Raw genomic sequence first — 20,682 nt, 5'->3', positions numbered from 1 at the left:
TAGTCCTTGAGAAGGAGTTCCACCTTGTCAAGCTGACCCTTCTGTGGCTAATTCTGTGGTCACCACATTTGCCTGATGTGGCCAGCTCCTTCTAGCTTAAACTGCCTATGCACAAAAGTATGATATAGGTCTGCAGTCTTCTCTCCACAGAAGAGGTTACACACAGGACAAGAGGTGAGTACTAGACATAAGGGAGCAACCCCATCAACTGACTAGCAATCTTCAATCTGCAGAATCTTGCCTAGAGGTGGAGCTGTACAAAATCATCTTGGCTAAGAATCTGAACTTGGACAAACACACACCGTCAGGTGCTGTGATGGATGCTGTATCAAAGATGCCTGACATACAGAATGAATCATTTATTCATTGTTCGAACACATATTTAGCCCTGCTCTGAGCCAGGTACTGTGCTAGGTACAGGAATTCAGCATGAATAAAGTCACATTATTTTTCAAAGAGCTTACAATCTGTCCACAAGAAAAATTACTCATATGACTCCATAAAACTCATAAGAGGTACTACAAAAAAGAACCTTGAATTTCACAGGGACCTTAACCTAGTTGAATATGGGAAGCTGGGATAAGGAGAGTTAGGCGGGTGGCGGGTGGGGGCACAGATCTAAACAAAGGAAACAATTTGAGAAAGCCCCAAAGGAGGAAAGGAATGCAAAAGATTTGAGGAACTGGCCAGCATAGCCAGAGTGTATTAAACAAGGAATTTTTAACCCAGGTGTGATACTGTTTTGTTTTTTTTTTGTTTTGTTTTTTGTTTTTTGGGCCGCACTGTGCGGCATGTGGGATCTTCGTTCCCCAACCAGGGATCGAACCCGTGTCCCCTGCAGCAGAAGGGAGGAGTCTTAACCAGCTAAGTAGCAAGGTGTGATACTGTTTTGACATGTTACCTTACACTAAAATTATTTCACACTGCTTCAGTAGACAGTTAAAAAATACAATAAAGCTTAAAAAAATAGATGTACAAGTAAGGAACAAATTTACCTTCACTAAATATTTCACCAACTCCTCAACACTAGAAAAATTTCCTTCATTTTCATGACTTAAAAATCATAGCTCAGAGAATTCCCTGGCGGTCCAATGGTTAGGACTCCACGCTCTCACTGCCGAGGGCCCAGGTTCAATCCCTAGTCGGGGAACTAAGATACCACAAGCTGCGGAGTACAGCCAAAAAACAAACAAACAAACAAATTACAGTTCAATTATCTGTCCTGTTCAAAATTCACAGCTTTCCTGGAAAACATGAGACTAAGACACTTACTATTTGGGAAGTTTTTTTTTCTTGAATTTGTTATACTCCGAGCACATTTCTGTTATCAGGCATGTCCTAAAGATACTTTCATCTAATAATTAGGCTTACTCTAGTAACAACTCTATATTTAAGATAATCCAGATAAGAAAAACACTCATTTATTTTTTTTAAATGTTTAAAAGTAAAGTTTTACAATACCTGGTAAAAGAGCTCCTCTTATTTCAAAGGTAACCTGAGAAGGTGTCATTCTGATGGATTTATTTTAGGACGTTGTGCTAGAAAGAAAAAGATGTCATTTATAGTACATGAATATCAGCTCTAGATAGCTACCACCAAGAAACGAGTTAAAACACACAAAAACAAAAATGAATCTCAACTGTGAGCAAAAGATTTCAGATACCTTATATACAGAATTATTTAGGAAGTACCTAGCAAGTTTTAGGACCTAGTGTAACAAACCTATTCTGTAAGAATGTATGGACCAGAAAAATCTGCAAACAAGTGTGTCCAAATTTTTTTTTAAGAATTCAAGATTATCTTGTCATATACCTTCTCCTCTAATAAGCAGCTGTTCTGAACTCAACCTATCTTTCCTGACCAGGCTCATGTTTATAGTGGAGGGAAACACACACAACCAACAACCAGAGACAGAAAAAAACTTGGCTCAAGAGAGCATTTCTACTTTAATTAAGAAGGTTCCAATTTTAATAACAAGAAAACAACCAAAGAACTTAAGTACCACCGACTGAAACAAACTAGTTAAGTTCTGAAACAAGTTTGAGAACCTGCTTCTAAGTGACCTAACCAATGGCTTAAAAAATACAATAACAAAAACCCCTTCCCCCTCACAAATCACTCTTTTCAAGTTTCTCTTTATTAACCACAGGCCCATCATTACTGTAGTTCTGCAGACTTGAATTTAGAGTCTCAACTCTGCAATCTATTGGGTTGGCCAAAAAGTTCGTTCGTTTTAAGTAGACGTTTTTAAAATATATTTATTTTTGGCTGCATTGGGTCTTCATTGCTGCGGGCGAGCTTTCTCTGGGAGTTGCTGGGAGCGGGGGCTACTCTTCGCTGCAGTGTGCAGGCTTCTCACTGCGGTGGCTTCTCTTGTTGCGAAGCACGGCCTCTAGGTGTGCGGGCTTCAGTAGTTGTGGCTCAGAGGCTCTAGAGCGCAGGCTCAGTAGTTGTAGCACACAGGCTTAGTTGCTCTGCGGCATGTGGGATCTTCCCAGACCAGGGCTCGAACCCATGTCCCCCGCATTGGCAGGCGGATTCTTAACCACTGCACCAGCAGGAAGTCTGCCATTTTTCATTTTCACCAAGAACTTTATTGAACAACATATTCATTAACCGAACGAATTTTTGGCCAAGTCAACGTTACCAAATCCTGTAGATTTTAATTGATCTTATATACATGCCTTTCTTTCTAAGTTTAAACTTCATTAAAAACCCTAAGTCTCCTACTTATATTTTGGCTTCTCAATCACTTCCCAGCAATACATTTTATGTCAATTAGAATATCCCTCACATCCCTGGCTTGGAATCACTTCCATTACTTATAGAAATCTAAATCCCGAAGTCTTTGATGTCCTTTATTCCTTACCCATATTTTCTCTCCAGCTTACTTTTCATTTCTTCACTGTTTTTCCCAACCTATTCACCTTATTATCCCTTAATTTAAGTACTTAAGAAAAGACTGGAAATTTAAAATTGTTTTTAGTTTTATTTATTTATTTATTTATTTATTTATTTATTTTTGGCCACGGCACACGGGAACTTAGTTCTCCGACCAGGGATGGAACCCCATGCCCCCTGCAGTGAAAGCACGGAGTCCTAACCACTAGCCCACCAGGGAAGTCCCAAGATAGGAAATTTTTTAAAAAAATTAATGTACATCAATTCTCATGCAGTTTATAGAATTTAAATATAGAAAGAATACATACTCCACACAAGGTCACATCATATTGTACATAACTTCTCCAACACCTCCAAAAAAAATTTCATACCCCCAATCCATCAATGTTCCTAAAATAATTCCAATGATGTCTTTACATCATTTCCTTTAATTTGCCAACTGAAATTGCTTATCTTCATTTACACATTATTTTATTCAAAAAAAAAATCCTCAAGTACCTTTCCTAGCTATTCTTTCTTCCATTTTCGCTATGTTCCCCTCCCTGTGAACATATGCACAACTCTGCAATGGTCATTTAATGAACACTAATACCCACAGTTAACCACGCTTCCAAGTCAAGGCAGATAGATCGATAGCAGCAGTTGCCACTGGAGGCAATTTTGTCCTCTAAAGGACATTTGGCAATGTCAGGAGACATTTTTGGTTGCCACAACTGTGGGTGATGCTCCTGGCATCTAGTGGGTAGAAGCCAGGAGTGATGCTCAACACCGTACAATGCACAGAACAGCTCTCCACAAATAATTGTCCAGCTCCAAATATCAAGAGGGCTGAGGATGAGGAATCTCTAATATCTAACCACAGGGGGGCTGCAACGAGGATCATAGTTTATAGCCAATGTTAGCTATAAACTATGCATCATCCCACCTATATCAATTACAAAATGTAAATACAGTATATATACTAAGCAAGAACACCAGTCAATGTGGTTTCATGTCACTTGGCTAAAGAATTCCGTATCTGGCGACTCTACCATTTCAGTTAGAAAACCCAAGATTCCACACTGGAGGAAAAAACACCTGTCCTTGATACCTTAATCTACTTTCTGTGTCTAAGAGTAAACATGATCTATTTAAAGCATATACATCCAGTTGTAGCATGGCCAAAGAATGTTCCAAATCTAAAATTAGCTCTAGATTGTTACCTCACCTTTTACCTATTTAACCCAAATATCTTAATAGTTGTCTTTTAATATGACATCTGATATGAATCTGAGTATAACCCTAAGATAATAAGACTATTTCCTAATAAATAAAATGATTCATTGAAGCACTGCAATCTTACATTTATCTATATCTTACATTTAATTTATCTGTATCAATCATATCAAGAAGAAACCTTAAGGCTAGCAAAAAAGCTTGGTTTTTTAAGTTACTGAATTAATTTTGAGACATAGCAAAAAGCCCTATCATCCAGCAAATTGCTTAATAACCAACCACCATCTCAACATATAACCTGTACTTTCACCCAGTGTTTACTGCCACAGTTACTAAGAACAATCTCATCTACATAATTAAAAGCTGGTGTTCAGTTATTTGTTGATCAATTTTAAGTAACTATTTTAACCAATTTTAGGGAAATCAGATGTAATTATTCCTATGTATTAAAATCAACACCTAGTACAAAATTATCTCTAAATTTCTACTGCGTTAAATGTGAAACATGTAAATTTAATGAAAAGGAAATCAACTGATTAAAATTGAGCTTCTCATTCTTAAGGTTGCTTGTAAAAGTGGCTATAGTAACTTGACTGGAACCAGCTGCAGTATCCAGTATTTACTACACCAAAGCTACATACACAAGCACAAAATTACCGCCCCCCCCCCAACCTCCCCAGTCGTCAACAAAGCATCATCTCCAACTTGGATTGCCTTAAGTCATATAATCTGGTTAATTTCCATTCCCCCCATTGCCCAAATTTAATACCGTACCAAATAAGAGCCTGCAGAGCTGCTCCTACAGCAGTTTACTTGATCGTGGACAGAGGCCAAAATTCTGGTGCAGAATTGAAGCGTATAATTTTGGCACCCTGCTACCACCAAAGTAAAATACTGTTCTGTTGTGGAACGAAAAATTTATACAACCAACACTTCCTCTTCTTCCAAACAAGCAAAGAAAATCTCAACTTGGACAGGGGAGGTCTTCTAGATATACATACAAGAATAAGATGAAAAATGCTAGTCATTTTTACATACATGAGCTGACTGCCTATGTAATTTAACCAATTCACCTATAACCTCACGTACAGGCTTTCTGAGATAGGTTTTTGGTTTGGTCTGGTTCTTAAACATAACCTCCACTTTGTGCTTTTTGAAGATAAGCATTAAACAGCATTCTCATCTGGGACTTTGAATAGCATTTTACACTACTTTAACTTTTTTAAGGACTCACATAATTTGCAAAATGACATTGTAATTTATATTTAAAAAATATTTCAGAGTTTACACTACCTGAAATAAGTTTTACTCTATTCTTTTTGTCAAGTAAACGATCCCAACACATTCCTTTACTGGTTTGCCAGCTTGGGGAACAAAAGGGAGATTTAAGCAAACAAAGGTACAGGAACATTTACTTTAGAGCTAAACTGAAGTCACAGATATTTTCAGCTAAAATGTGTTTTTTTCTAGCCAAAAAAATTTCACTGTTTTCCTTCAAATACTTTTTCAAAGAAAAAAGCTGTTTCCAATTCTCCTTGCTCTTTCCTAGGCTCCAACAGCCTAACTGACTATAGGAAAACAATATGTGAAATGCCTGTATTTTCCTGAGTTAATTCCTGCTCATCCTGTTGGAGGATCATTATGACCCCACTATTCAGACCCCAGTATATTTTGAGCCAGTATTTTAATCAAAGGTACACAGACATGAATGAATTTTTATTAAGAAAGCAGTTCTGGAGATTTCACTAAGCCGGTTAATTCTTTAATCACCTTTCTAAACAATGCCATAAAACTATTCCAAATTTCTTCCATTTCATCTTGATATTATTTTCATATGCATTTCGTTTATTTTTCCTGGTTAAGTTATACACAAAGATTTGATTCATCAACTTACTTTTTGTACATATCAAATTTTACTCGCTCTGACACTGAGATTTCCTTTGTGGTCATTATTGGAGTCCAACTTTCCTAATCTTATTTTGTCTAGAATATTGGTTCTCCCTAACGAAGTTGAGAACCACTGAACCACCGTGTAGTTTTACCTGTTTGTTTTATCTTGTGTTAATTGTATCCAGAATGTTAGGAGCTGGAAAAAGGACTGATAATTTGTATTTATTTCTTAGCTAAGTCACAACTGTCAGAAACGTAGCAAGACACACAAGGGGGTAGGGGGGGAGTAGTGGATAGGAACTGGGCAGAAATAGGAGGGGCTAAAGAAGAGTATGAAGAAAACATCAAGTCCAAACATCCTGCTTCGTTCTATCAGTTCCTCTATGTGTTACAGACTAGGCAGCTGCCTCAATGGTGAAAGATTTCTCTACAATTCGTGGCTGAATTCACGCCTAATTTCCTTCTAACCGGGCAGTGGGATAAGAGGGGGCCAATGAAGCACCTAACTGATGAAGGCTTTCTCCCAGAAGTCATCAAGGCAATTTGAAGAGCTTTGGAAAAAGAAGAGCTTTATAAGAAGGGGAAACTGTCTTAAAATTGTATCAAGGGCACTGATGACTGTTCCTGGAACCTTTTCCTAAGAGACTAAGGCACTTCGGTTTCTTGGAATAACTGAATTATACAAGCACACCCTAGACTACTTGGTTAGGCAATTTCAGAAAATAAGCAGTTGTCAAAACACTATGAATTACTTATGGATAAAGCCAGAGAGTGGTGGTGAGCGAGACTTGTTTCTTTGAATACTCATGGTGGTCCTACGGTTTATGCATTCTCGTATATCGAAAACGCTGCAAAATTTTCGGAGGGGAACGAAGCACCAGCAGCCCAGCGGAATCGCGGCAGCAAAGAATAAATACAATAAACATGTGTCACCCACCGACTTACCGGGGCGAACGTCCAGGCCGCTGTTTCCCCGACGGGCAGAGCCCGCCCGGGCTGGGGAACCCTGCCCATGCCTCGCTCCCCGCTCCGCCCGCGTACCCCAGCCGGGTTGCCCTGACAACTCAGCCGCCACGTGAGCGGCCACCACGGCCCTCGCACCGCGCGCCCGGCCCCCCGACCTCCCGCCTCACCTGCCGGGTCCGCGGGTCCGCGCCGCCACCGACGCCGCGCCCGAGAGGCAGTGCCGCGGGCCAAGGTGCCGGGCGCCCGCTGTCCGCGCCTCGCCAGCGCTCCCCCAGGCGGCCAACCGCGGCGCTCAGCGGCAGGAAGCGGCTCCGCTCAAACCGGTTTCAGCTGCTCCAGACCAAACCGCCAGGCCACTCCGCGGGGCGGGGCCGGAGAAGTGGCGGGGCGGGGACTGACGTCACGCCCGGCGCCGTTGGGCCAATGGGCGGCCGCGTGCGGGGGGCGGTCCCGCGCGTTCCTGGAAAGGGCCTGCGTCCGAGGCCGAGGGCGGCCGGGCCTCCCCGCGATACCCGGCGCTGGGTTTTTCTCTTGGCCGGGAGCCGCCGCAGAGACCTGGCCTGGGTTCATAGATGCCTACCTTGGTCCCCTAAGCCGTCTTAGGACAACCTAGTTTGGAAGGTGGAGCTGCGATCCTGAACTGCGTTTTTTTCCCATTGGAAAACGAGGGAAATTAACAGGCCTGACGTTCTGTGGAAACTTTCTTTCGTTACAAAATAACAAGAACACTTGGATCAAATCTTTAGCGTTAAGAAGGAGAATTAGGTGACCTAAGATGGTTGAGAGTTTATACCTCTGCTAAGCAAAGTATGGTGTTCGGACCGGCAGTATCATCTGAAGGCTATCAGAATTTGCTCTCTCAGGACCCTCTCAGACCTGTCTATTGGAATTGCGTTTAACAAGATCCCCAGGTTATTTGTACGTAAAGTTTGAAGGAAGCTTTCTGGAAGCTAGAAAGAACCTCTCTGCAAAAGTTGTAGTCATTTATTTTCTGGAAAAAAAATTGGCCCTACCAAGTAAAAAAAAAAAAAAGGCAAGAGTTGTTCTCTCCTTTGACGGTTCCAAAAAAATTAATCAGCATTTGCTACTCACCCAAATTAAACTGTTACTTTCCAGCATCAAGGTTAACCGCTGGTTCACCCGTAATAGAAGATTGTTATCAGATTTCATTTAAATCGAGTGAGATACTAAAAATCTAAAAAGAGATGTTGAAGGACTCTAAGAGATAGCTCGAGCAGCAAGTTGTGGTCCTATTGAAAAGGCATTTGAGTTAGATAAGCTCTAGCTTTTAGACAGCTTCCAGTTTTATAAATCGGATCGTTCATGACGGAATTTGATATTTGAGCTTGGATTAGATCCCAGAGCATGTCTGTTATCCATTCAGTTAATAAATAATTACTAAGTGCCTGCTTTGTGCGAGGCACAGAATGCAATGGTTTCTTGATGGCACTCGTTTTAATCCCAAATTTCTTAAGGAATTAAAAATCCCTCCCAGGGCTTCCCTGGTGGCGCAGTGGTTGAGAGTCCGCCTGCCGATGCAGGGGACACGTGTTCGTGCCCCAGTCCGGGAAGATCCCACATGCCGCGGAGCGGCTGGGCCCGTGAGCCATGGCCACTGAGCTTGCGCGTCTGGAACCTGTGCTCCGCAGCGGGAGAGGCCACAACAGTGAGAGACCCGCGTAACACACAAAAAAAAAAAAAAAAAATTCCTCCCAATTATGTACTATAAATTATGCTGTTGTACATTTCATAAGAGCTTGGAGTTGATTTCATTCCTCTGCTGTTAGTCACACTTCAGTGATGAATTTCTTTCACATGAGTTTGCTTCTTTTAAATGTTTATAGTAGATCTTTATTTTCCTATAATCACCATTTAATCAAGCTATTATTTGCCTAATGTTTATAGTCCAAGTTGATGATCTAATCCATGCTCCTTCCCCAAATCCTATTGAAATAGCAGAAGAATTACACATATTTGAAAGTTGCTATCAGAACGCCAGAAACTGAGGAATTTCTAGAAGATATAAAACAAGCCAGCAGCATTGGATAATTGAAAAAATGAGAACAGAGAAACCTGGACCCATGCAGGGGAAGAAGGGACTCCTGGAGCTGCCACTTTACACAGCCTTGCTTAAAAACTCTTTAATAATGCAATATATTTTAGATTATATCATGTATACCCTGTTTGGTTGAGATATTGGAGTAAAATATAAACAATAAATTCCTTCTTCCTACCTCTGTGGAATGTTATAACTATTCCGAGAAATGTTTAATGAGATTAAATTGGATCTTACCTCATTTAAAAATATTTTACATTATCTTATTTGATTAAATAATGAAACATGTTATCTCGTTTGTCTAAAATCAGCTGCATGTTCTCACTTTATACCTTCATGTTTTAAAGGTGGCAGTGGCATTGGTGGAAAAACCTCTAAACTTAGGTCCCAGACTTGAATGTAAATCCTACCCCTCACTATCTGTGATTAAATATAAGTCTTTGGAAAAATTTTTACCACTATTGATGAATTTTGAGGCTTTATTCTGGAGAAAACTCTATTAAGCCCATTTACTTTCTTACTTAAATTTTCTAGAAGGTAGAGTTAAGTTGTTGCTAGTTCCATTTTTATTTTATTGAAATTATTTTAATTGGGTTCAGTTTTTGTTTTGGGGGGGTTTTTTGTGGTACACGGGCCTCTCACTGTTGTGGCCTCTCCTGTTGCGGAGCACAGGCTCCGTATGCACTGGCTCAGCGGCCATGGCTCACGGGCCCAGCCGCTCCGTGGCACGTGGGATCTTCCCGGACCGGGGCACGAACCCGTGTCCCATGCATCGGCAGGCAGACTCTGAACCACTGCGCCACCAGGGAAGCCCTGGGTTCAGTTTTTTTCATATAAATTTTACTGCAAAAAAAATGCTTTATGTTGGTATCATTTTCTTTTTTGTTTTTAACCAGCTATAGCTTCTACCATTGTGAGTTTACTTTTGTGGCCCTTATTTTACCAAGTCTAGTTTTGCAAGCCTATATTTTTGTCACAAAGTATTGGTTCTTCCAACAATATTTACACTAAAGCACATTTTACTTTGGTGATTTTAAACAGCTTTGTTTTGTGCTGAGTCTTCTCCCAGAAATACTCATTATGACTTGGATAAAAGACTGATCAGTTCATTTGTACTTATCTCTTGATCAACCCATGAAAATATTGAGTATTCTCCTGAGATACTTCACAATTGCTGTACTGTCAGAATCTTTTTACAGACTCAAAAGGCTATCAATTTTGTGTTTCATTCACCTCACCGGTGGCCCTGTTCCTCAAAGGTAAGGTCCATGCCTTTCATTCCCTCTACATGAGTCCATGAGCAATTCCCAAGTTATAGGAGGTGCCACTTATTCATCATATAAGTGACACAATTGTTATAGTTCATTTTTGCTGTTAATTTTTCTTTCATATGAGATCAACCCTACATGGAGGAAACCAAGGAAATTGCTGATTTCCAAAGAAATTTAAGTGCTGCAAATGTGAACCTTTAAACCGCTTTCAAATTGGCTGCAGCTTTTGTGGTGTATATACATTCCAAGCTCTCAACTGTACCATTAGATCAAAATGTCTGTAGTGGGAAAGATTCAAATGGGAAGCTCAAAATGCCTTCTTTGACCTATTTTTTCATCAATGAAGTGGAAATTTAAGTACCATAGGTTATTTCAAATGAAGTTTGAGAAGGCACCTAGCACACAGTACACAGTACCTGCTGCTACCTAATGCCTGTGTCCCTCCTAGACTTTCCCTGTGCCTCTATTCTATGAAAGAACTACCAATTTCATCAAACCTAAAAAGTTGATTTGTAAGACAATACTAAGAATCAAAAAGTGCTGCCCTTTAAACTATGCCAAAATACTTATATTTTATAATGTTTCATTTTACTTACTGAAAGTGTTCTTTTATACCTCTTTTTTTTTTTTTTTTGCCTTTGGCTGCTTTCACATTGCAACAAGATAGTTGGGTACTGTCCTGTCAACAAAGACCTTGGCCCACAGCCACTACCTGGCTCTTTTATACCTGTTTAGACATAAATTTTATTACATATTATTCTTGTGCATATATACGAGAAGGAAAATATAAGTGAAATAAATGGTTTAGGTATTTTTCAAACTTCTTCACATTTATAGTTCAACCGTAAATAATATTGTAATGTCCTTGTTTTCTAAACAATATTATCCAATAACATTAGTGACACAACATTTTTCTAAGTGCTCAGGTATTATCTCTAGGACATAAACCACTGATAGCCATTGGGCAAGTTTTGATGCCATTGTTATTTTTGATCCTAAGAGAAGTTATCAACAAAGGTCTACAGATAACAGCCTGGACACCTACTCCATCTACAAATGGTATTCAGGGAAAACAACCGCATTCAAGTGTGTCTAAGGCATGACAACAATGTCAGGGCTGCTGCCTGGCCATCAGTGATTTGAGAGGTTATATTTTAAAAAGGGGATGGTAGAATGGATGAAATAAGGTAATGTCCACCCTAACTCACAGAATTGTGGCAATTAAGCTAATTGTTTAGATAGATACTATTATTTACCCATTAGCTTTCCTTATCCATAGTTTATTGTTCTTTTTTGTTTGTTTGTTTGTTTGTTTTGCGGTATGTGGGCCTCTCACTGTTGTGGCCTCTCCTGTTGCGGAGCACAGGCTCCGGACGTGCAGGCTCAGCAGGCATGGCTCACGGGCCCAGCCGCTCCGCAGCATGTGAGATCTTCCCGACCGGGGCACGAACCCGTGTCCCCTGCATCGGCAGGCGGACTCTCAACCACTGCACCACCAGGGAAGCCCTCCTTATCCATATTTTAAATGTATGTAATCAAAAAGGGAGAGCTTCAAAAAATCTTTTTTAATTTAATGGAAGAATCATCTAGAAAGATTTGTCAATTACTACATAGAGTCTCCTCCACAAAAAGGGACAGTAGAATAACCATTTTTTCATGAATGACTGGGAAAGTCTTTCATTCGATTTTGACTAAATTAACTTTTCATCCATAAATAAGTCATCTGTGGACCAGCAACCCCATTCAAGGATTAGTTCAAATTTTCATGTTTAGCTACTGTAGCATGCTACAGAAACATCCTGAGGAGTGAAGTACTGTTTGTAAATGACTAGCATATTGGTAAAACTGGATATAATGAAGCAATCTCTAAAGAAAAATTACCATGTGTAACATAATTGTAATTCTGGAAGTCCTCTGTCCTATGGAATCTTCAGGAGGTAATACCTTGTAAAGCTCAGTAGCAAAAGTTATATCATATTGAAACCACAAAACTCCTAGAAGAAAATAGGCAGTACCTCTGACATATGTCTTAGCAATATTTTTTTGATCTATCTCCTCAGTCAAGGGAAACAAAAGCAAGAATAAGCAAACAGGGCTACATCAAACTAAAGAGTTTTTGCACAGTGAAGGAAACTATCAACAAAACAAAAAGGCCACCTACTGACTGGAAGAAGATATTTGTAAATGATATATCTGATAAGGGGTTAATATCTGAAATACTTAAAGAACTCATACTACTCAACATCAAAACAAAACAAATAAACAAACAACCCGATTAAATAGCGGGAAGAGGACGTGACTAGACATTTTTCCAAAGAAGACATGCAGATGGCCAACAGACACATGAAAAGATGTTCAACATCACTAATCATCAGGGAAATGCAAAACCACAGTGAAATAGTGCATCACACCTGTCAGAATGGCTATTATCAAAAAGACAAGAGATAAGTCTTGGCTAGGATATGGAAAAAGGGAAACCATTGTGCACTATTGGTGGGAATGTAAATTAGTGGAAAACAGTATGGAGGAGTCTCAAAAATTAAAAATAGAACTACCATATGATCCAGCAATTCCACTTCTAGGTATTTACCTGAAGAAAACAAAAAATACTAATTCAAAAAGATACATGCACTCCTATGTTCATAGCAGCATTATTTACAATAGCCAAGATTTGGAAGCAACCTAAGCATTCTTCAAGAGAGGGACAGATAGGGGCTTCCCTGGTGGCACAGTGGTTAAGAATCTGCCTGCCAATGCAGGAGACACACATTCAAGCCCTGGCCCGGGAAGATCCCACATGCCGTGAAGCAACTAAGCCCATGTGCCACAACTAGTGAGCCTGCTCTCTAGAGCCTGTGAGCCACAACTATGGAGCCTGCGTGCCACATCTACTGAAGCCCGCACACCTAGAGCCCATGCTTCACAACAAGAGAAGCCACTGCAATGAGAAGCTTGTGCACCGCAGTGAAGAGTAGCCCCCACTCGCCGCAACTAGAGAAAGCCCATGCACAGCAAAGAAGACCCAACACGGCCAAAAATAAAAGCAAATAAATAACATTTTTAAAAAAGAGGAACAGATAAAGATAATGTGGTATATATACATACAACAGAATATTACTCAGCCATTTAAAAACAGAAAAAAGAAATCTTGACATTTGCGGCAACATGGATGGAACTGGAGGGTATTATGCTGAGTGAAATAAGTCAGACAGAGAAAGACAAATACTGTATGATCTCACTTATATGTGGAATCTAAAAAACTAAGGAAACAAAAACAAAAACAGACTCATAGATTCAGAAGGGGGGAGGGTGGGGATGAAATAGGTGAAGGGAATTAAGAAGTACAAACTTCAAGTTATAAAATAAATATGCCATGGGGATATTAATGTATAGTATAAGGAATATGGTCAATAATATTGTAATAACTTTGTATGGGGATGATGGTTACTAGATTTATCATGGTGATCATTTCATATCGTATGCAAATGTCAAATCACTATGTATTACATCTGAACTAACACTGTATTTCAATTTTTTTAAAAAATTATTTATTTCTTTATTTTCTGGCTGCGTTGGGTCTTTGTTGCGGTGTGCGGGCTTCTCATTGCAGTGGCCTCTCCCATTGCGGAGCATAGGCTCTAGGCATGTGGGCCTCAGTAGTCGTGGCATGCGGGCCTAATTCCTCCACGGCATGTGGGATCTTCGCAGACCAGGGCTTGAACCCGCGTCCCCTGCATTGGCAGGCAGACTCCTAACCACTGTGCCACCAGAGAAGTCCCTCAATTTTTTTAATACACACAAAAAATGTTATATCAGAAAACACTGAACATTTTGTCCTCAGCCTGTTCCACTTATTACTATTTTTTGTCTTTCCAAGTGACTCTCAGTCTTGTGCATTTGACACTAAAATGAATCCCCCAAAGGGGTTCCCTTTACTGCTCAAATTGTTCCACATTTGACTGGCTATCATCATTTTACCATTTTAGTGAAAATATTGATGACTCTCCACAGAATGAGCTGCTGTTTTCAGGGCATATTCTTACTCTGAACAAAATAACACTAACAGCACTACTACCACACACCAGGCTCACAAGCCCAGCTGCTCACTTCAGGCTGGCAACAGGCCAAAGAATGCTGGAACTGGAGTCAGGAAGGCAGAGGTTCTTGGCATTGGAGGTGCGTTTATTATGTGAGTGATTTAGAGGTGATGATTCTACTCTCTGTTATGCTATCTCGCACCATACCTTTGTTATTTTACCTATAAAATGAAAACAAGCCTGAGAACTAACACTTCATTGCTTTTATCTGTTGCATTTCTGTTTTGCCCTCCTGTAATCAGGCCTTTAAGAGCAAGAATTATTGATCCCAGCATAATGCCTGGCACATAGCAGGTATAAACACGCCTGTAGGAATAACTGAAAAGTTCAGGAAAAAATATTAAGTAGTTTGTCAAGGCAGATGTCAATATTTAATAATAAACAATGTCATGTGTACCCATTGGAGAAGTAGGGACTCACTGCTACATGTTGCATACCATGACCTCCCCTTGCACCCATATCACCGTGTCCAGTTATCAATAATGACATTTAGTCATATGATATATTTGACCCACAACTGTAGATATATAGTGATTTTTTAAATTTAATTTTGAATGCACACCCTAACCCAGCACGGAGCCAACTCCCTGTTGCTCACCCACTGTACTAATGAGGCATGTCATGCGTCCTGCCTGTGGCCCAGAGAGGCCTGGGGTCTGGGTTCCAGGACAACAAAGCAAACTGCTGATTATCCTAGTCCTTACTTTCCTTTTATGAAAAGAGGCGGATGCCATAGCTATGTTCCTTACTGCATTTTCCTGCTAAAAGAACAAATGTAAATCCCAACCCACGGGGCATGGAGAGAGGGTGGAGATCATCCACTTGGAATTCATCAACATGGCCATGCAATCAATTAATGTGATTATACATAAAAATGCTAAGACATCAAGAATAAAAAATAGATCAAAAAATAAGAAGAAAAATAAAAGGAATCAAAATATTTTCCTTAAGGAAAAGAAGAAAACCCCAAGGACCTATGAAAATGATGGTAGAATCCTGAGGCCATCTTTTTTTCACCAGATTTAGTTAACTACCAGGCATTTTTTTAAAAATCTGAATAAATGACCTTTAACACAAATATTATATCTATGATTCATGGTTAGAGGACTCAGTCATAGTGTGTGGAGTCAACCAAAGTCCATCAGAAATGGAAATAATCTCCCAAGTTATTTTATTACCCAGCCAACTAAAGAAATGAGCATTAGTAAATACAACTAATTAGTTGGTTTCAGAGATGTTTATTTTACTGGATTTGGGGAGAGAAGTTCCCAGTTGGGAGATTATTACAGAAAGGTTCTTTAAGAAAATGGCACCATGGTCTCATAAAACTTACTAAAATCAGTGATTATTTTTTTAGATCCCAGATCCCTGTCCAGAGAATCCACTGTCAAGTCACCAATGCATGTTTCAAATCACAGAATTGAGCAGGACCCTGTGGGGCACTCCCAGGTACAAATCCTTTCCATGTCCCTTTTATTTATTTATTTATTTTTTTATTTTATTTATTTATTTATTTATTTATTTAAGGCTGCATTGGGTCTTCACTGCTGTACGCGGGCTTTCTCTAGTTGCGGCGAGTGGGGACTACTCTTCGTTGTGGTGCGTGGGCTTGTCATTGCGGTGGCTTCTCTTGTTGCAGAGCATGGGCTCTAGGCACATGGGCTTCAGTAGTTGTGGCACGTGGGCTCAGTAGTTGTGGTGCACGGGCTTAGTTGCTCAGTGGCATGTGGGATCTTCCTGGACCAGGGCTTGAACCTGTGTCCCCTGAATTGGCAGGCAGATTCTTAACCACTGCGCCACCAGGGAAGTCCCATATCCATTTAAGGGAGGGAGTGCAGGAACAAAGGAAGGGCAATCAAGAAACAATAGTGCAGGGATGGGGCAGGGTCCTGGTTCCTCCTTAAGGAATATACATAACAATATATCTTTGAGTTCTTCTGTAGGAACTAAGGGTCCCACCCAGGTAGAGGATGGTAACTTCCTCTTTCAGTAACATTAATGCCAAAGCAGGCACCCACTGTATAAGGCAAACAGCCAATATTCCTTTTGTAAGAGATCAAAACTCATCTTGGAAATGTTAAGGAATTCAGAGACCTAAGAATTCTGTAATAGCCAGAAATTCTGTTTGTCTTCAAGACAGAGGAGCCTTCCTCTTTGCTTGCTTCATGTAATTCTCCACTTTTATGACTTAAATGAAAGATGAGGAGGAAGAGGGGGAGGAGAAGACAAAGAAAGGGAAAGGGTAGGAGATGTATTCTCATACTCTGCCTCTCTGGGTTAGATTTCAACACCACCCCCAATTAAGCACTCCTCTTTTTAGTATCCCAATGGCTCTCCACAATTAGCTGGATTCTACCTAACACTAAAGCTTTATCTCTGATACAAGCCACCCCCTTCCCTCCCACTTATACCAAAGGATTTAGGGCCACCTCAGCCTAGAAATTTGCCATTCTAAGTGTGGTCCTTGAACCAGCAGCACTGATGTTTCCTGGGAGCATGTTAGAACTGCTGAGTCTCGAGGCCCCACCCCAGACCTGTTGAACCAGAATCTGCATTTTAACAAGATTACTAGGGGTTCACTGAACACAAAGTTTGAGAAGATCTGCTCCAGAGAAGCCTTCTCCTCTGCCCATCCCCACCCACTTGAACCACTATAAAATTAGCTTCAAGAAGCCATCAAGTTATCTGCCTTATCTTGGAAGCCTTTCCTTACAAGCCTTTTCTTTCCTCCTGCTTTCATCTTAGTTATTGTTTTTGTGGGTGTGACAAAAATTTATGTGGGTAAATTTGCATAGGCAAATGTCAACCACAACTTCATTGGTATAGCTTTTGGTTTTCAGTCTCCCCCACCCTCCCCAACTAATTTGTAAACTCCTTGAATTTACCGAATCTTACCTTATTCTATTTGGAAGCCCAGTGTCTAGAATGATGCCTATCAAATGGACTTGATAACTTCTGTTGCCTGAGTAAATAAATAATTGACTTCTAAAGCCCACTCTTTCTTGTAATTAGACTCAGCCACCTGAAGGGCCATCTAATCCTTAGTAGAGTTTGAAGGGATTTCAGATTCACATATCTTTAATCTCACATGACTTTTTAAATTTGGCACTAAATTATTCTTAGAGATGCAACCCCTCCTCATCCTGTTTCTAGTAGAAAGGATGCTGCCCTGAGCCAAAATGAAGGGGTCTGCCATCTTACTATGCCACCACAGGCTTACACTCTGTATAATCCTTTGGTCTAAAGGCAAGCATGAGTCTCTTTCTGCCCAGACCCCAGTATGGCCCTCTTTGACTCTGAAGCCAAAACTCTCCTAGCAGCCAACAGAGCAATCCATTCCACCACATCTAGTTCTGTGACCTTCAGCCTCCTGGGTTTCCAAGAATCCTTAATAAGGAGAAATCACAGGAACTTATCAATAATAGAAGTAAGAATTTATAAAACCCAGTTCTGGAAGGATGTGAGAAAATGAATAATCTGGCACATTAATGCTAAGGGTGTTCATTGGTAACACTCTTGGAGAGTATTTGAATCATAGCTGTGAAAAATTTGTGTGCATAGCTATCAACCCAGAATTTATATTTCTAGAAATATATATTTACAGGCATATAAAGATATACCAAGAGTATTCATGTAACGTAGCTTGAAATTGCCACATACACACACACACACACACACACACACACAAATCCACGAAAACAAACAAACAAACAAACAAAAATTTAAAAAGTAGAAACAAAATAGACATCCCTCAATGGGATGTTTGACAATGGTTACATAAACAATGCTCATTTATTTACATGAGAAATAAACAGCCATGAAAAGAATTTGATTATTCCTTATGTACCCACTTAAAAAGATGTCCGCAGTCTATTGGGTTTTTTTGTTTATTTATTTATTTATTTGGCTGCGTTTGGGTCTTTGTTGCTGCCTGAGGGCTTTCTCTAGTTGCGGCGAGCAGGGGCTACTCTTCGTTGCGGTGTGTGGGCTTCTCATTGCGGTGGCTTCTCTCGTTGTGGAGCACAGGCTTTAGGTGTGCGGGCTTCAGTAGTTGTGGCTTGCAGGCTCTAAAGCACAGGCTCAGTAGTTGTGGCACACGGGCTTAGTTGCTCCATGGCATGTGAGATCTTCCTGGACCAGGGATCGAAACAGTGTCCCCTGCTTTGGCAGGTGGATTCTTAACCACTGCACCACCAGGGAAGTCCCTCATAGTCTATTGTTAAGTAAAAAAAGCAAGTGCTAGGTTATATAGTATGAGCCCACTTTTTAATAAAAGTATTTGTTGATGTATGTATATATGTGCTTATAGAAATATATTTTTGGTATACTACTTTTAAAAGGCTGAGTGAATGCACAAAAAAGTAGTGGAAATATGTGAGGTTGTTGCTTTTTTGTGTGTTTCTCAGTTTTTCAAATATTCTATGTGAATATGTGTTAATTTTTTAATCATGCCTGAGAACAATAGAAAAGACATAAACAAGCAAACTAAACTACAAGCTCATCTTCTACTGAATTACAGAAACAAATTGTGGTAAGAAAGATAAAATAAGAAATTTGTTTGTTTTGTTTTGTTTTTTGGCCGCACCACATGGCTTGCAGGATCTTAGCTCCCGAAACAGGGATTGAATCCATGCCCTCAGCAGTGACAGCACAGACTCCTAACCACTGGACTGCCAGGGAAGTCCCAAGAAATTTGTTTTGAACACAAAAAAAATTGTGAAATTTTCAGAAGAAAAAAAGTATCACTTCCTGGACTTCCCTGACAGTCCAGTGGTTAAGACTCCACACTTCCACTGCAGTGGGCACAGGTTAGATCTCTGGTTGGGAAGTTCCTCATGCTGCTGCGGTGCAGCCAAAAAAGTCACTTCTTGTTTCCCCTGAAATCCACTGAAAATCCTCAGTCAAATCAGGAAGATAACTGTGATTTGAAAATAGCCCACAGCTCCCCTGCACCCCCTCCCCGCCACCCCCAGAGGAGAGGCTCCACTATCCTTTCCAACACAGTGCTCCAGGAGCTCTTACAAATGACTCGGCTTGGAAGAAACACATTAGCTCTCCCTAACTGTGAATCTGTCTGACTCAGTTCTCTCCCCATCTTTCTTGCAGCATTCACCAGGGATATAATTTACAGCCACCATGTGCACCCATGGATGTCCCATCCATGGTTATTACATGGCCTGGACCTTGGCTTCATGTTCTTTCTTAGGACTCCCACTCCAGAGAGAACATCATATCATACTCAGAGTGACAATGACATTATTGTTCTTACTCTAATTTATTTTTAGAAGTAATTTGCATACATTCATATGCAACTTAAGCTTCCATCATGATCCAAACAGAATTGCACTTAATAATTGCTCAAATGTTTCATCATTGAAAAAGTATTTTCTATGCTTGGATTGCCCTTCATAAATCATATTAAGCCAGAACCAAAATTCTGCACCAAGATTGCTAACAGTGAGAAGTATTTTAAATTTTCTTCTTTTTTGCATATTGGTACTTTTTAATGTTCCACACTGAATATTTATTGCATTTGAAATAGAGAATGACTGCACAGCAGGCAATGTGCTAAGAATTTTACATGCATCATCTTAGAAAATCCTCCCAACCGTGTTTGAGGTACTATTATTAACCCACGTTGCAGAAAAGGAAACAAAAACCACTGAGGTTAAATAACTTGCCTAACATCCTTACCTGACTTTATACTCATTCTCTTAGGCTTTCAATTTTATAGCCTATAAAACTAAGATAGTATCTACCTCATCAAGTATAAGAATTTAAAAAGAATGACAACTGTGAAGGAGTTCTTATGTGAGACACCTGGTATAAAGAAAACAAATTCTGGGAGTTTCCTGGTGGTCCAGTGGGTAAGACTCCACACTCCCAATGCAGGGATCCTGGGTTCGATCCCTGGAAAGGGAACTAGATCCTGCATGTATGCCGCAACTAAGAGTCCACATGCCACAACTAAAAGATCCCGTGTGCTGCAACTAAGACCTGGCGCAGCCAAAATAAATAAATAAATACTTTAAAAAAAAAAGAAAGAAAACAAATTATTTTAAGTTCTCTAAAGATGTCAGGTACAACTATTAAACAACCCCCTAAGGAATCCTGTGCAGGAGCTAGCTGTGTGTAGGTGGCACACATCTCCCAACTTCAAGTTCACTGTCTTCAGGTTGGCGACTTGAAATCAGCCATGGTGGGAGTCTGAAACCAGCAAATGCTGCAAATCAGGGCCTTTCTCCCAGGAGAACTGGTTTTGGGTTATTTACCAGCACACCACAGC

The 20,682-nt window shown here is 40.2% G+C and overlaps 1 protein-coding gene across 2 annotated transcripts in view; it reads right to left on the bottom strand.

The window, feature by feature from the left end:
- The window catches only part of GPCPD1 (glycerophosphocholine phosphodiesterase 1), a 63,074-nt gene extending 55,767 nt beyond the window's left edge, over nt 1–7,307 (bottom strand). The window contains exons 1-2 of one of the 2 annotated variants that reach the window (XM_022556520.2): nt 7,140–7,307; nt 1,462–1,538 (exon numbers count right to left, since the gene is read on the bottom strand). In XM_022556520.2, coding sequence (XP_022412228.1) covers nt 1,462–1,510 — 49 coding nt within the window. In that variant the 5' untranslated portion in view covers nt 1,511–1,538; nt 7,140–7,307. The remainder of the gene's footprint in view (nt 1–1,461; nt 1,539–7,139) is intronic. The other variant, XM_022556519.2, reaches the window with a different exon arrangement.
- Nucleotides 7,308–20,682: the final 13,375 nt, after the last annotated feature.

This window comes from Delphinapterus leucas, chromosome 15 (assembly GCF_059928025.1).
Source record: "Delphinapterus leucas isolate spDelLeu-1000000601 "Yukka" chromosome 15, BTC_Dleu_Yukka2, whole genome shotgun sequence".
Classification (NCBI taxonomy): domain Eukaryota; kingdom Metazoa; phylum Chordata; class Mammalia; order Artiodactyla; family Monodontidae; genus Delphinapterus; species Delphinapterus leucas.
Note: the sequence above shows the minus strand (reverse complement) of the source record. Positions and strands in the feature narration are given on the sequence as shown.